Source organism: Panthera pardus, unplaced genomic scaffold (assembly GCF_024362965.1).
Source record: "Panthera pardus isolate Hobbes unplaced genomic scaffold, ASM2436296v1 HiC_scaffold_13, whole genome shotgun sequence".
Lineage (NCBI taxonomy): Eukaryota > Metazoa > Chordata > Mammalia > Carnivora > Felidae > Panthera > Panthera pardus.
The window spans coordinates 127,759,676-127,778,015 of record NW_026526688.1 but is presented as its reverse complement, the minus strand read 5'-3'; the positions used below and the strand labels follow the sequence as shown (position 1 = coordinate 127,778,015).

At 34.7% G+C, this 18,340-nt stretch overlaps 1 protein-coding gene across 2 annotated transcripts in view; it reads left to right on the top strand.

The window, feature by feature from the left end:
- Positions 1-18,340, top strand: part of GRID2 (glutamate ionotropic receptor delta type subunit 2) — a 1,432,440-nt gene that overhangs the window by 755,102 nt on the left and 658,998 nt on the right. For both annotated transcript variants that reach the window (XM_053901394.1, XM_019464250.2), the window contains exon 4: positions 15,211-15,416. In XM_053901394.1, the coding sequence (XP_053757369.1) occupies positions 15,211-15,416 (206 nt within the window). The remainder of the gene's footprint in view (positions 1-15,210; positions 15,417-18,340) is intronic.

Below are 18,340 nucleotides of genomic sequence, written 5' to 3'. Positions count from 1 at the left end.
AGTATGCCTTTGTCAGTTTTTTTCCAGTCAGGTTATCTATTATTTTTATGACCTTTCAAATGGTGTTCTTATGATCTCCGTTCAAGCATAACTTGAAATAATTAATTTTTAAACTGTGAATCTTTCTTGGCACGGGGAGTGGGGGACATTTTTTAGTTAGTCCTGTCAGAATAGTTCAATAATATAAAGAACAGAAAAGTGATTTTTGATGAAAGTTTTTTACAACATTAAAATGAGATTTTTACTCTCTCATTATAAATATCCATGAGGAAAGAAAATCCCTTGCCATCTTGTTTCCAAGTCCTTACATGGATTACAGTTAGGAAATTCTTATAAGAGAAGACATTTTTATTACTGATAAGGTAAATGTTTTTGAAAATGTACACTAAATTCATAGTCATAGAGAATCGTTTACATACATTTGAAGTCCCTTATTCTCTTTTCCACTATTTTCCTTTGAGTAAATAAGATGACTATAAATGCAATGTATGACTGAGTCCTCTGTTAGAAGCAGGTTTGTTTTAGAAATAATAATACTAAAAAAAAAAAAAAAAGTATTTTCTTTTACTCTGATGATACACTTGCTTTTGACTTACTTTTTAATTTAATAATTCATGAAAAATCACCCTGCTTGTATCCTTAAAATTATTTCCAGTAATACTCTTGTTTAATAAAAGAAAATTTCGCTTTGATACTCACAATAAATCTTGCTGGTAAAGAACTGGGCTAGAGTCCAAAATAAACATCAAGCTATCCAAATACCTTCTACCTTGAAGAGGGCTACATGTATTTACATATCCATTCATCAATGTCATCATTTTAAGTTCAAACATTGGAATTATACTTGACTTTTATCTTGGTTATCAGGAATTGCTTTCATTAAAGAATGGATTAAGCATCATCTGTGGATGAAATAAGTCAGCCTACTGGAGCCAAATGTTATTGAAGATGTATTTTGCTTATAAAAATATACTTGAAAAATAAGAAAAAAAAGAATAGGCTTCTATATCCAGTTAATTAGAGAAACACTTTTTTCAAAAGGAGTTAATTATGATTAAGGGCACAGTATAAAAGGCTACTTTAAATTCCTTAACAAAGAAAATTCAAGTCTTTGATTCTAAGTAAATGGATGAAACCGGAAAAAAAAAATGTGGAAACTTTATTTGAATGGATTGATTCAAGACATTTTTAAAAGGCTTGAAAGAGTTTAGGAAGTGTTGAGCTTTTTAAAAACTGTGTCATTTAAGAAATATTCATTGCTCACTTGCTTAGTGCAATGCAAAATATGAGATAAAAAGTTTTACAGAATGTAGTCTTAGCCTTTAAGAAGCTTACAATTAACAAAAGAGGTAAAATATTTATGACCCTTTTAATGGAGAAAATAGTGTGTTAAGTCTCGTGAATGGTGCAAAGTGAATGCAAATGATGTGTAATGAAGAAGGTGTTGAATTTTTGGTAGCAGTGATCAAAGAAGGCTTTACGGGTGGACTTTAACCTTGAATGTTGCCTCAAAATCCTAGCTAACTTTCACAGTGTATGAGAGACAGTCACTCAAACAGAAAGTGTGAACAAGTATTCCAGCAAGAAAAATATTAAAAATATTATCTCTGAGTGTTTAATTGGCCAGGCCCTAAACTTAAGTATTTTACATTAGCTCATGTAATCTCAAAAGCTCTATGAAGTTGGTAATACTATTATCACAATTTTACAAATAGGAAAACAGGGGGGAAAAACTGAGTAACTTGCTCACAAAACACAACTAAGGTAGTATCTGAGCTGAAATTTAATGAACTATTACCCAAGAATATAATTAATAGGGCTAATCTTACAGAGAGCATTTATTATACCCAGGGTCTATTCCAAGTGCCTTGCATGTATCATCTCATTTAAGCCTCATAGCTGCCCAGCAGCCTGCTGTGGTAGATAATGACGGTGATGGTGATGATGATGATGATTTTTGCAAATGAAAAGAACATCAGGTAACTTGCAAATAAGTCGAGAAGCCTGAATTCAAACAATGATAGTCTCATACGTAGTCCTTGCTTTCAACCATTAGAGTATTTTGATGCTGTAGAAATAAGGATAAGATTAATTTCTGACAAACTGTAAAATTATTTAAAAATTACAAAAGAAATACATAGAATCATCGTTATTACAGAGAGACAATGACATCAAGCCTGCAGATCTTTAAAATATTAGTATCATTCAAGGAAAAAATACTGTATGTCAGTTTGGAAGATTTGGTTATCATTGGAAGTATGGAAACAGGACAGCCATTGGGCCAAAGGAGGCTGATTCATCAGCACAAACAGGTACTTGCCTGCAAAATAACCTTCCTTCCTTTCAGATTTGCCAACAAAATGCCAAGTTTATTTGAGAGACCAATACTTCCAGTTGAAAAACTACATTTTTCAGGCTCTCTTACCTCTTGGGGCTGTTATATAATATCGTCAAGAACTACAAGGCATCTGAGATTTTACCCTACTTACAAGCTAACTTGTGTGAGCTTGCATCAATTTCATGGGTACTGGCAGTAAGCACTATACTCCTTTAGAGAGAAAGAGGACTTTAATACTCATAGTGCAGCAGGCAGCATGAGCCTCAAGTTAATGTTGGTTCCTCTTGACCTCATGTCTCACAGGGCTATGTGGAGCCACTCAGGCGGATGCTATACATGAAACAGGCTCATATGACAGCTAAGAAACCCCTAGCTTAGGGAATATGTGTCTTTTATGATGGGCTTCTAAGTAAACATGCTCGGTATATGTCCCAAAAAAAGACACTGTCTTCATTGTAAATAAACCTGTCTTCTCTAGGGAGAGCTGCTCCTTCCATAATGCGCAATAAGACATGAAACCTATGGAAATTGTCTCCTGAAAATATTCATTCTTTGCTTCTACATTGTTGACTTCTGGCAAATTTCCCCCTAAATATGCCAGTCCTAAGACCACTCTGGTTAATCTTACTGACAGGAAATAGGATCAAATCTATTCAATTTGTCTCCTCTGCATTTATTTAAAGACACTATAAACAAGATTTTAATGAGCAAGATTGATCACAACTATGCCCCTCAGGGTCCAGGACTTAAATAAATCCCATGAACTGTCAAGACTCTACTTTAAAAAGTCACAGAGCTTCCTCCTTAAATTTCTGCATAAACCATTTTACTTGGCCAGAGGCTTTGATCCAAGTAAATAGGATTTATTTGTGATTGCAAAGAGTCTGCCTGTCTCACAAGGAGAAATTCTGTCATGTATAACTACGGTGGCCAGTGGTTTAGGCTGACCTGACTGACTTCTAAGGATGAAGTGGTACCATTGATCACTTCAGTGAAATTTAGGGGAAAAAAATTCTAATTGGACGGCTCTGATCATAGGGGAAACTACCTGTAGGTATACTTCAGTAACAAGTCCAGTATGGCTCCATATGGCTCCCCCATATTACTACAAGTAGCCTCATTTTAGAGCTATCTCAATAAAGTACTACATTTTCTGCTGCTGGCATTTACTTAAACAAGTTCTCATTGCCACCCCTAATGAGTGACTCATGTCTTCAGGAAGGAGGTAATGTTCATATAAGAACAATAGTTCTGGAAGTGGATATGACGTTCCTGGTGTGGGAGTAGGGATGGAGAGATGGAGGTTAGAAAAGAGAGGAAAGAAGTGTTACTTACATTGCTGGGACCCCTGAGTGAGACATACATCAGTAGGGCCTTCAATATGACTTCTTGCCAACTAGTAGTTCTGAGTTCTCAATTCATATACAATATTTGAGTCCAGCTCTAGTTTAGGAGGCACAGCCTGAGGGCAGTCAATACATTCTGTCTTTATTGTCTATCTCAAGGGTTAGGAACCTACTATTGGGCCTGAAACTTCTTTTTGTAAATAAAGTTTTATTGGAACACAACATGTTCATTTGTTTACATGTTGTCTATGTCTGCTTTTGAGCTACAATAGCAGAGTTGAGCAGTTGCAATAGAAACAAAACCCAAAAGCCTAAAATATTACAATCTGGCCCTTTTAAGAAATTGTTTACCAATCTCTGTTCTATGGCATTAAAACTAATATTGAGGATACAAATTAGAAAGTAGGTGCATCTCTGAATCAGGGTAGACTGGAAAAGAACACAAGGTAACCTTTCATGATAACACAAATATTCAATATCTTGTTTTTAGTGGTAGTTACAGGGCAATACAATAAATTCTCTTTGAACTACACAGGTAAGGTCTGTTTGTTTTATTGTATGTAAATTATATCTCAACCAAAACTTAGAAGACACACTAATTCATCAGATATTTGAAGAAGAAAAAAGGAAAAAGGTGTAAAAGCAACAGTTTTAAACTAAATAGCGTAACTGAATCATGATCATTTAGAGTTTATGGAGTCATAGAAAAAATTCATTTAGAATTGAATGCAGTAGACTCCTAGAACCTGAATTTTATAATAGATCAAAATGACTAGAAGAGCTTTTTAATCATCAGAAAACCTGAGTGCCATCACAGGCTCCTGGAATCAGAATTGTTGCAGGGTGCCTGGGTGGCTCAGTTGATTAGATGTCTGACTTTGGCTCGGTCATGATCTCATGGCTCATGGGTTCAAGCCCCATATTGGGAGTTCTGCTGCCAGCACAGAGTCCACTTCAGATCCTCTGACTAACCCCTCCCAAAAATATATAAACACTAAAAAAAAAAAAAAAAAAAAAAAAAAAAAAAAATTGTTGCAAGGTATGCGTCAGCAGCATAAGTATTTTAACACTCTCCAGGGGGTTCCAATACTGTCAGCTTTGTTCCTCTAGAAGGCATTTGGAAACAAGAAATTTCAGTAGACCTCTTCTTCAGCATCTTTGATTCATAGCATTGTTTCCCCTTCCAGAATATTCCAAGGGAGAAAGAACACATTATATTTTGAAGGAGCCTATTTCACATTTGTACAATGGGTATTTCTAGCTGTCAAAAAAACTTTCTTTATGTGAAACTTAAAACACTAATATTGGACAAAATGATCCATTTTGGATAATATAAAATGAGAATGATTTTGCTGAAAATCATTTATCAATAAGTGAAGAAAATGAATATGCCCCCTGAACCCTTCTTAGTATTCTACTGCATAAGTACCATTTTCAACATGAGCAATTTCCCAATTTCAATGTGTTGTGCTTTTCAAATATTCCACTTTTCTAAATGTCTTTATCCCTATCTATTATGTTTTTTAATACCTTTGTATATGCTCTGATACATTTACTTTTTACACAATACACCAACTGCTATCTTATTGCCTAAGAGAGCGGAGTGAATCCTCTCTTTTTAGGAAAACAAGACACACACTTGTACTTTGTGGTTTTTTAATAATTTCTTTTTTAAAAAAAATTTTAATCTTTATCACTTAATTGTATCACTTTTCATTTTCTTCACTTATTGATGTTTTGCAGCAAATTACCCTTCTAATTTTGCATCTCAATTTGCTTAGATTTCAACCAAATCTCCAGGAGGAAGTTTGGTTAATTAGGTGGAATATGATATTAAGGAAGGCTCATTAAAAGCAATTGGTAGTAGTCCAGGGTAGGCTCACTATCAGAGAGGTGTATGCAAGGAATTAGTTGAATGCACTAGCCAATGGCTAGATTCCAGAATCAAGGAACTGACAATATACAGAAACCATAAAGTTATAGAAAGCTATAGAAGTAGGTAGTTCTTAAAGTAGAATAAAAGCAGATATATTGCTTTAATGGGAGGATTCCATTCTGAGAGTATTGATGAGAGAAAAGTTGAATTTCATAGCCAGGAGGACTGAATAGAACTGATTTACCAGAGTGACATATGGAGTGAAATTGAAGGGTGCTTCAGTGAATGAACTACTTGAGTTCCTTAATATCCTTTACCTAAAACAATATTGGTCCCACAGCCCAATACTGGATTTGATCTATTGATAGATCTATTAGATGGATCAAGTTATGAAGACTAGAAGTGTAACACAATGACAGGGATCTAAGCAGATTTTTACAGTAATGACATGGAGACATGAACTTATTGAAAGTAATTAGATACTTTACCATAATCTATTACATAATCTCTACTTCAGTTTATGTATTGGTTTCATTCTTAAGCAAGAGAGATGGCATTAGTGACTCCAAGCATATCCTTACAGATTATTACACTAAAGAAAGACCCTTTCCCTGCTTTGTCTGTATAGCAAATATCATACATGTAGGTATGTATCTATGCATCAAATCTCAGGCCATATTTGGGTCCTTTGCTATTCCCTTAATCAAATAATTTGGTCAGGCATTTGGTGGACTCTCAGTCACCAACCTGAATTATGTGATGGGTGAATTACCTCTGGGTGAAGGGTAGGCATATATGGGCCCATGTTCTTCTTTTTCCAGTTAAGGGAACCTTGCTTATAAGAAAAAAAAATAGTTAAGCATTAATTAGATCATTTTATTTTAATTAAGTTAATTTAAAATTTTAATTTAATATTAAATTGACATATATGAAATATTTTAAAACTATAAGTACTTGTCTTTATAATTCAACATTTAAAATTATTTCTAAAACACACACCTATTAATTCTAGTTTGAATTTGTTTTTGTTTGTTGATTTTGGTTAGCTGGAACTTATTTATGTTTTCAACCTTTCTGACATTTTCCTTAGTGCCAGGATAGTATATTCTCTTTTACAATAAGTTTCTTGGCCATATGTAAATTTCTGCTCTAATTTGTTAAACTGAGTACTTCTGAAAATCAGAGACCTTAAAGTGCATAATAGGTGTTGATAAAATATCTTAGTATGGAAATGATTAAATGAAATATACATTTCTCTCTTTATATAGAAATAAAATATTTTAATACCCATCGACACAAAAGCAAAGAAAAAAAAAGAAAAACAAAACTCAACTCTAAGGATTACTAAATGAGTTACTTATGGGCTCTCCTGAATTCTGAAAACATTAGTTTAATGATTCCAAATTAAGGGTCAATACATAATCGAGTGACCTGAGGTACTTACACACTACCATTAAGTAGATCAGTGTATCACCCTTTCCTTACAATTACATTGCCATATGTTAAGCCCCTTTGAAATGAACACTGGCTGATCATCCTCATGAATGCATTCCAAGGAATAACATTTATTCCATGCATCTTGATGTAGGCTTAATCAAGGCCCGTAAAATGGACACATTCCTCTTAATTGATTGCAAATGTTTATAATTACCCTGAGAGTTTTTTTTCAAACGTCTAATGACTATAATATTATTAACTATCTCTCTAGACAGTCTTAAAGCTGTTTATTGCTCATTTGGCCACTTTCCAACTTTCAGTTCTCTCATTTACTTCAATGTGCGTCAATAAGCGTATAATTAATCCAAGCATCTTATTGAACTATTTCTTTTCCTTTAGTACGTATTATGCCGAGTAGTTAAAAATGATATATTGAACTACTTTGGATTTGTTCTTAGTCAAATGTCCTTATTGATCAGCATTACTGTAAAGATGACTCTCATACTAAAACACTATGATCTAATGCTAAAATAGTAAGTTCTCATTAAATAGAAAATCTTAGTGATGGGCCACTGTTGCTAGACTGTCACCTCAAAATCTAAGACAGCATATTATGTTTTTTTTTTCCTAAATACACTACAAATGGCAAGGAAATACTCAGTGGAGACTTAAACTCCCTTTGAAGTAAGGGTTCTTCTAAATAAAAATTTTTAAATCACTCAGTGGTTGAAAGACTTATTTTCTCAGGAAATGAGGCATTTTGTACAGTATGCTTTGCTATCTATTCATATGTTGGGAAAAGGCATTCAGCTCAATGATGTAGCTCACATATCTGGCGACATGACATATTCCTTTTTATCTAAAAAAAAAAGTCACAAGATTCTACATAGTAATTTTAATGCTCAGAATTCTGTCATCATTTCAGAAACTCTAGGATTGGCTGAATGCAGTGCTAGTCTCCTGCTCCAAGTGAGGTCTTCAATGCATTAAGTGGTCAAAATGATTAAACATGCCTAATCTACTCAAATGAGGGAGAGAGATGAGTAGAGGAGAAAAAAAAAATCAGAGACTTAGTGACAAATCTCTTTTCCTACCAAATTCAGTATTTTAAATTGGATATTTGAATATAATGATCTTGAGGAATACCATCTGATATATTCCAGATAATGTCACTAAATTTAGTTAAATTGCAACTATAGTTTGGAAAATGAGTAGTCAAGTGAGATTCTTCTATCTACCGTAGGGCCTGTGTTATCATCAGATGGTATAATAACAAACTCCTTGAGGGCAAGGACTGTTTTTTGTCTTGCTCAAACATTCTTTCAAAGTGCTTGGCACATAAGAATTGATTCTAAAAGGGATCTATTTGGATGCTGACCACTGGTTTGCAATGTACAACAGGATATCGTACTAATGGTTTGGGGGTCAGTTTGGACATGTATTTATATATTAGATTCTAATGTAGCCTGGGATTTCTCTCTCCTAATTAACTAAATTTAAACCATTTTTAATATAGAGATTACATTTAATCTCACATTAGTAACCATGATAAAGTCATTATTTTACATAATTTAATAAAATAAATAATTGAGCTTTAATCAGCCACTACCTCTTGGAGAGTTTTTGTGGGAAATGGTCTGAATAGGTTACACAATTCACAGATGTCAGAGAAGTTGACAGTTGCTATAATGTCAACTTCTGAGGATGTTACCTCGATCAACTTTTAGTCCTTATAAAGATTTCCTTTTTTCATTTTTTTCACATAAAAAGATAGCAGAAGAAAGTTAAGAACAAATGGGACTTTTGACTGGGTTAATAAAGTCTTGATAATGAAAATGTACCTTGCTTAGAAATTTGTGCTTAATAAACTGCTTTAATATTTCACAAAGCCCTATTTCCTTTTATCAGAACAACCCAGTGATTTGTTTAAACATGTTTCTTTTCATCAGTAAGGTGTAGTTAGTTGCTATTAACCCTATGTTTCCATTCCTGGCTTCCATTTCTTTTATTGGCATTAATTACACTGAATCCTAATTACCTGTGTAAGTTATCCTTTGCTCCACTAAACTGGATGTATCTCACGGATAGGAGCTGTGTTTTTACCTTCATCACCAAACTATCATATATTTACAAAAAAGGTTTTGTATTAGTCAATACCCTTTCTCTTGAAAGGGACAAGAATTCACTTCAAACTAAGTGAGCAAAAAAAAAAAAAAATTTTTTTCGTTGACTCATGTAGTTGAGACGTCTAAGGAACAGCTGCCTTGCCTCTGTTTTACCTCACACATTGGCTTCTTTCTCAGCTTCTCTCTAAACAACACAGGCTGCGCAGTCCCAAAAGTACATCATACCACGTGTGATATAAAAAGATTTTTTTTCATTATCCACATATCAAATCTCAGTCCTCATTTGAATCCTGTGACTATCCAGGGATGTGGTGAGCTCAAATTGACCATCCTGGGATACATGACCATCCAGTAATAGAATATAGAACACAATAGAATGTTGAATACAAGGGATGGGGACAGGTTTGTTTCTTAAATGAAAAATGAAGTCTTGTTATTCGTAATAAAGGAGAAGAAATACTGGGAAGCTAAAAACAACAGACATCAACTATGAAATTAGTTCAAAGTCCATAGGGTAGGTGGGCATAAAAGTAAGGATCCGAACCTGATTGTCTGACATCAAGTGTACTGTGTTTTCCATAGATAGTTGTTTCAAAGAAGAAAGATGCAATGGTTTATAAGGGCAAATTACTTATAATGTCAAATTAGCCTGAAAACCAAAACAATAAATGCAAGGAAAATTCCTGGATACATTCTGTCCTGTGCCATCCAACCCCCCCCCCCTTCAGAACTGAAGCACTTATTCCCCAATCTGTGAGAGCACTGACAGCTCAGTCTCAGTACCCTCCCAGGAATTGCCCTCAGCTGAGGAGAACCACCAAACCGAAACCCATGAAGGATGATCAAGTTTCTCCTTCCACTGGCCCTAACGTGAGAGAACTCTGAGGGCATCCCACTTCCAGGGGTCTGGGCAGATTTGGTTGAGCAGTATCCCCACTCTCCCTCTGCTGACTCTTGCTCCCTTTCCTGGCTACAGAAGCGTTATTCCTGCAGGCTGTTCTTAATAAACATCCTGTACTTCCATCTTTACCTCAGAGTCTGCTTCCCTGGAAAACTCAATCTTCTATAGCTTAGTACGTTTTTCTTAGGCCTGAAAGACAGCTAGTTAGATTAATTAATAACTGAAACCAATTCAGTGTTATTGGGAAGGGTATTCATGTCTGTTATATTTCTTGAGATTTTTATTTAAAATTTGCCTCTATTTAGGGGCACCTGGGTGGCTCAGTCGGTTAAGCGCCAGACTTCAGCTCAGGTCATGATCTCACGGTTCATGGGTTCAAGCCCTGCATCAAGCTCTGTACTGACAGCTCAGAGCCTGGAGCCTGCTTCGGACTCTGTGTCTCCCTCTCTCTCTGCCCCTCCCCAACTCACACTCTGTCTCTCTCTCTCTTGAAAATAAACAAACATTTATAAATAAATAAATAAATAAATGCATACATGCATACATACATACATAAAATTTGCCTCTATTTAAACAAAATGTAATACACACTACTAGCTAACATGTGAATATCTATTCTTTACCTTCCAGTGTAGCATGAAAAGAAAGAAAATCATTAAGAGCAGTGACAATACGCTAATCCAGGTTCTCCAATAACTACCTTTAAGGGGAGCAAGCAGATCAGACTAAGAGACCATAATCTAGGCAGTATGCATAATGTTTTTGGTATCTACATATATGGGGAAAAGGAGGATCCATAATCTTCATGGCTTTTTCATAGGAGCCTATGAAAGAAAGGGTAAGAAATTGGAGCATTCGTTCTCAAACTGGTTTCCTAAGAATCTTCAGCTGAGAAAATATCTGGGCTTTGTCATTAGAGTTTTTATTTTATTGTAGTGGGGTGGGGCTCAGAAAACTTCTTTTTCAACAAGTTTTCCAGATGATTACAAAATTAAATTCAGTGGACCACCATTTGAAAAGTGCTGACCTAAGGACTAGACTCAAGTATACTTCTCTACTAGTTTTCTATTCCTGCTGTAACAGATGACCACAAATTTAGAGGCTTTAACAACACAAATTATTATTTTACAGTTCTATAGGTTGGAAGGCTGACGTGGAAGCCCATTAGGCTAAAATCAAGATATCAGCTGGTCTGTGTCCCTTTCTGGAGGCTCTTGGGGAGAACCTTCTATGCCTTTTCTAGCTTCTAGAGACCATCCACATTTCTTTGCTGAAGTTCTCCTTCCCCCTTCATCAAAGCCAACAGTGTTACATCTCTTTGAACTTTCCCCAAGGTCAACTCATTCTTCAGTAGTCAGATCTCCCTTTGACTCTCTCTTTTGCCTTTTTCTTCTAATTTTAAGGACTCTGTTATCACCAGATCCACCCCAATAATACAAGATACTCCCCATCTTAAGATCAGGGGATGAACAACCTTAATGCCACCAAGAGCATTAAACCTCTTTGCCGAATAACTTATTCACAGATTCCAGGGATTAGGATTTGGGCTTCTTTGGAAGGTCATTATTTCACATAGCACAAGTTCCTTTACAGTGCCTGGGAAAAAAAGCAATTTTTTCCCTAATCTTATGTTTAATAACTTAGTTAATGAGCCTTCTACCACTTGCTGTTTTAGAATTATCTGGTCAGTAGAATCCGTAATCACTGGAATTACTGAACCGAAACTATATTTAACTTCCTATTGTTAATGAATAGCACTTAGTCACACCCACAGGCCTAGAAGTTCTTGAAGTAAGGCACTATGTCTTGTCTTCTTTCTTTCTATGACTTTTATTTTTATTTCTTGTCAAGGAATAGACACACAGCTGAACAATTGTGATGGTTAATTATGTTCATGAATTATTAAAGCCACAGGCCCACTCTCTCTTTTAATAACGCTTCCATACAGCAACTAATAGACAGCATGATTCAGATTCTTCTCATATTAAGCTTACCACTTGCCACATGTCGTGGGTGTTTGGTATTATTCTTAAATAAGGAAAGCTGTTACTATTTAATTCCTGCATTTCAAGAGTCTAAAACATCATGCTTGCTATTTTGGGTAACTAGCCAACAGTAAATTTTAGACAATTAGGTTCTATCTCATGGGAAGGGTGATCTCCTAATAAGTGATTATGTACTATTATTATTAATAATAGTAACTGGTGTGTTTTAGACCCTCCACTGTAATTTACACACAGTAGATCAGAAAAAAATACTTGAAAGTTTTACGAAGAGATTATCTAGGTAGTGATAACCGGAATTCCAGACTAAGGAAGCAAAGTTGTAATAGCGATCTTGTATCACATCACTTTTGGGGCTATACAACAATATACCATATTACTTAATTTCTGGCCAAAATAAAAGCTAAAAAATGCCATACGGTTTTAAATCAAGAGAAAACTATTTATAAGCTTTTTTGAGTTATACTATCAAACAAGTCACTCTCAGACTTAGACCGCTTTTCATTTTTCACACATAGGTTGTCATCCAGTTAGATCCTCTACTTAAACTTTTAAGAGATTAAAACTGTATTTAGAATAAAATCAAAGCTTCTTTCTGTGTCTCGCCAGGAACCACATAATCTGCCTCTCCCTCTCCATATATCTGCACCCCACTCTGTTCTCCCCTCACTAACTTGGGTGCATCCACACTGGAAGCCTTTATGTTCTTCAAACACAAACTCTTCTCTGCCTTGGGCATTTATCATGCTGTCATCTCTTCCTACTTCTTTGCTTGGGTAATGGCGTCTCATGTTTTAGATCAGTTTAAGTACCAGTTTTCCAGCGAAACCTTCCTTGACTATTATAACTAAACTCGATTCTCCTCGCCACCCTGTCATTATCTACCAGATCACCGTTATTGTTGCTTCGCAAGAACTTAGTGTGATTTGTATTTGTTAGTTTGTTTACTTGCTTACTGTCTGTTTCATTGCGGGGAATGGTATTCATTGTTGTGTTCCTTGAACACAGCATTGTATCTGTATTCAATAAATGCATTTTGGAACATTTTTTTTCCCTCAAAGTTAAGATATGAAATTGCACCAGTATGTTATATCTGTGAACAGAAGATTTCCTAGAACGTAATTGATCTGGAACCTTAAGCTTTGGCCACACTGTTTTCTGGGCATCTTTGTTTATTTCAATGTATTTCTTGTTTGGTTTGTATTACATTTAACTGCACGTTTAAGTGATTCAATATAAAGAAACAACTACTTACAATTCAAAATCAAGGATCTGCTTTGGTGCAAATTGTAAATGTATTTGGTTCTGGGATGGGTCCTAGGCTTCTGTATTTTTAATAAGATTCCCGAGGTGATTCTAATTCATACCAAGGTTTGAGAACACCTGTTGAATGTGTACATGGTCCTATTATATGTCTACCTATATCTGTAAATCTCATTAGCTCTAACCTTTTGTTTAATCCATACTTGAGTATTTTAAACCCTCAGGTACTTCCTGACTTGGACACTTAATGAGTACATAATTAATTATTAATATATTATTCTTGCTTTTACATCTCTTGTGCTCTAGATGAGGCTTTGTTCTGTCAAGCTTTATGATTCTGATATCCTGGATTTATAATATAACAAGGAATGAGATATATAATGTAGAATTTATACAGTAATCTATTTTAAGAGTTTTAGATTCACTAGATAGCATATACTATTTATAGAATTGTTTTAAAATAAAACTAATCATAAAAAGAAAGCAAGTTATTTTTATTAATTTGTAACCCTGCAAATATAAACTTTCAGTTTGAGCAAATACTGGTTTCCAAATTTGTAGCTATTTGTTTTCTAATTCTACAGGCTTACATATTTTTTTAATTGTTAATGTATGAAAAACACACGAGCTAATTATTGCCCCTGAGAGACAAATTTTACATGCATGCAAACATGTACAATTGGGAATATTGAAGTATAGTCCATTCATAATAAGCAACCTACAATTCTATTTACTTCTTATCTTTCACCAGTTTTTTATTCCCTCAAATCACTCTAAGCCATAGATATATAGAGAAAAATATAGTTTATTATATCATTAAAGCAAATCTGCTATATTAAGATTGTAAAGTTCAGATCCCTTCTATAAACAGCCAATGTGGTGTGAAGAAATATTTGTAGCATTTCAGACACTTGTTACTTAAATATACATCAAAATACAATCTTTAAACACTTTTTTTTAGAATGGATTTGATCCTTTTATTTAAATATGAAATAGAGATAGTTTTCATTTGATAATCTTTTAAAACTTTGCTTATTTTGGACTTGTTGTGAATATTTTGTTAAAATATATCTTATAGACAAAGTACATCCCTCATACTCCTGAAAAGAGAACTATCTCCTACCAGGTTTGCTGTATTTGAGCTAAGGAAGTGGTACTCATAAAATGACAAAAGAATGGCTATTTTATTTGTGGTCTAAATGACCTGTAACGCTTAGAAGATAACCTCTCAAAACCCTCTTTCTATTTAGATTGTCAATGTCAAGTCTTAGTGATATTATTGCCTGTTTCTAGAACTGGTAGTAATTTTGATTTAGAGTCATCTGCCATTAATGATATTCATATTTTATCTAAAGTTAATATCACTCTTGAATGCTGAGCAAAATAAATAGACAGATGACTGTCTTCCTCAACTACTTCCCTCTACCCAGTCCTAAGATTTTGGTAGAGGTGAGATAATTTAAAATGCTCAGTGGAGACAAAGAAATTCATTTAAAAAATAATTCCTGGGGCGCCTGGGTGGCTCAGTCGGTTAAGCGGCCCACTTCGGCTCAGGTCATGATCTCACGGTTTGCGGGTTGGAGCCCTCCATTGGGATCCGTGCTGAAAGCTCAGAGCCTAGAGCCTGCTTCGAATTCTTTTTCTCCCTCTCTCTCTGCCCTTCCCCTGCTCTCTCTGTCTCTCTCTGTTTCAAAAATGAATAAACAAAAAATTAAAAATAATAATGCCTGCATTTTTCACATAAACACATTATATCGTACTAAACCTAAAATATATTTGAGAACTCTATCAGCTACTCAATTAGTAGTTTTAAATAGTCTACAATGTGGAACAATAACCTGCATTTTGGTTTGAGTGAAATAGCTTTTATCTACCTTTTGTGCTCTAATTCACATTTCGATGTGCTTTTGATGTTCCTAGATATCCGTGGAATACAGGAGTTTTTGGACAAAGTATCTCAGCAGGGAATGGATGTTGCACTGCAGAAGGTAGAAAACAACATCAATAAAATGATCACCACTCTCTTTGACACCTTGAGAATAGAAGAATTGAATCGCTATCGAGACACTCTTAGGCGAGCCATCCTTGTTATGAATCCTGCTACTGCCAAATCCTTCATCACTGAGGTAAGTGACAATTGTCATGGGGTAGGGATAGGTGAAGAAGTAAATGCTTTGGAATAGACCTAACAGACAGGTTGAAAATTCAGAGAAGTGCTGGAGAATTAACTACCCAATTCTCATTAGCACTCATGGAAGTGGCACTGAATTTCTTGCTCATTGCATTTATCCCACACTGTCCAGTTAATTGCTGAGACTGTTTGTTTTTATGTATTTAAGCACACAGCCAGGACGATTTTAAGAAATCTAATGGGAGTTCAAAAGTGTTGTTGACCCTGAATTACTTTAACATGTTCAAGAATAAATTCTCTAAATTCTCTAACCAATCCTTAAATTTTTGCAAGTCAGAATAGTACCTCTGAGAAAAGATATACTTCAATCAGGCTATTATTGCCAGAACATAGCCTATGTTTTACAGAAACATAGAGCAGATTTACTTCTGTGAACTCTGTACAAAGACAAATAATTAAAACTGTCTGAAGCTCTACAAAGTGATGACCATTGTACATTTTATGATGCCGCATCTTCAAAATTTCAATTGTGTCTGTTCATTTGGCTAGAAGTTCCAACACTTTGTAAGAATACAATTAAGACTTTTTAATGATTGGTATAACATCTTTATGTTCTAAAATGCTTGCTATTGCCCTGACAGGATTATTGTCATTTTGCCTTACTTCACGTTTTTATTTTTATGTAGTGCTAGAACTGGTCATGACAGTACATACTTTCACCTGGGTTTTATTATTAGTGTTTTTAATTTCAGTGACTATTTGACTAATACTTTTTTCCTCACTTCTCTAGTAAGCTTTCTTTAGCTCTCAAAGTGCTGCTATAAAGCCTCCAAATTAGGAATGTGCTAGAAATTCTTTGACACTCTATAATATAATTGGTATGAAGGAACTGAAGCAGAATATAAATCACTAAGAAGAATAAAACTTTTGGAAAACTATCAATAATGCCATTTTTTAACATTTTAATAGAGAACTTTGTTATGCAGTTAAGGACATGTGTAGAATATTGACCTTTTCTAATCTATCAAATTACTCAGAGAGTCTCATTGAACAATGAGATGTTTCCACAAGAGAAAGAATATTTCCAATCTTACAGGAGTTGTTTTTTTTTTTCCTTCAAGAAACACAAAATCTGGTAGAAAATTTAAGACAGATACACAAAGACATATAGCATAAATTAGAATCTTAAAATTATAATAAATGAGGCAGAAGCATCTATGGTCATCTTTGGTTGGGGGTTGTGGACATCAGGAAGGCTCATTGAGAAGACACATTAGAATTGGAATTATTATCATTAGTAGGAATTCACAAAAGAAGTGTGATATTCAACAGACAGATACAAGTCCATCTCAGCCACTTTCTATTTATGTGGGGTTGGCAAATTACTTAACATTTCTGAACCTCTGTTTTGTCATAAATAAAATGCGAATACTATATTGGTTTCAACTTATTAAATTTGTAATATAATGAGACATCCTGTATTATGCCTTAAAGGGGGATTTGGGGTGGCACCTAGTAAGTACTTAAGACATGGTAAGTTGTAGGTCATTTTTTTCTAGCATATAGTACGTTCCTAATCACAGCAGGTGCTCAAAAATTACTTGGTGAACTGAAAAGAATGTCAAGATGTGCAAAGACATAGTAATTGATTGTATGCTCAGAATAAAGCAAGTAGTTTTTTGTATAGATTCAAAGTAGGATACACGGAAAAGAGAAGTGACACACACTATGTAAATCATGGATGTAAACCAGATGGCAAAGGCCTACTAATGTCAGGTAACAGTTCATATATATTTACCAAGCAGTCAGAAGTAATGGGCTAAGAAGAGGGACAAGAGGATCAGTGCTTTTGCCAAATCATGATCTTTGCTAGTATTCTGACCATGGTCCCCTATCCTTGACTTTGAACTTTGATACTTATAATAATCTCTTTCCAACTTTGTTCCCAAGCGTATAAAATATATATGTTTTTGTGATTTTCCTGAGACCTCTCTTCTTTCCTCTACCCAGACACCACTTTTCTCCCCCCACTCACTTTTCTTTCACAATCACTGATTTTATGTCTCCAAACTGTACTGTTTCTTCTATAGCCTCAATGACAGGAAGAATGTTAACCTACTCACCTTACCCATCCTAAACTAGCTTTACTATCCTTTGACCTCTAGAGTGGCTCCCATTTTCAATTAACTGTATTCAAACACCTCTCAGCTTGCTTCTGCTCCCCTATGGGTTCCAGGAGCATTTCCCCACTTAGGGAAATAGACTGGCCCTTCAGTACTAGAAACAATTAATTCAAAAGGCAAGCAGCATGGAATTTAGAAGGCATGCAGCATCAAAGGTCTGGAGATACAAAGAATAGTTCTTGACTTAGAGGACCACTTGATCTAGTGGAGGAGGCAAGCTTGTAACTAAATAATAAAATATGAAAGAAAAATGCTGTAACAGTGATGAGTAAATGGTTCCTATGGTAGAACTGAGAAACTCTGCAGGGAGCTGGTGTTTGGCAGGAAAAATTTCACAGATAATTTGCTTTACCAGAATTGTGCAAAATTGTTAAGAATTCATTAGGCAGACAATGAAAGGCAAACAATTCAGTGTGTGTTTGCGTCTGTGTGTCTGTGATATACAGACAGTTTTAAAAATAAAATATGTGAATATTTTGTAATTAAAAAAGCAGGAGTCCCTTAGTCTACCTTTTTCTGTCTCCATTAATTATTTCCAGAATGAATTAATTTTTAAAATTTCATTTTTATTTTTAGAATATACATTCACATGATTCAACATTTAAAAATTTCAGAAGGATAACCTTCTGCCACTGTTTCTCAAACACCCAATTATCTTCTCAAAGGAAAAAAAATGTCTTGTGTTACATTCCAGGTATACACATATACATATACATATACATATACATATACATAT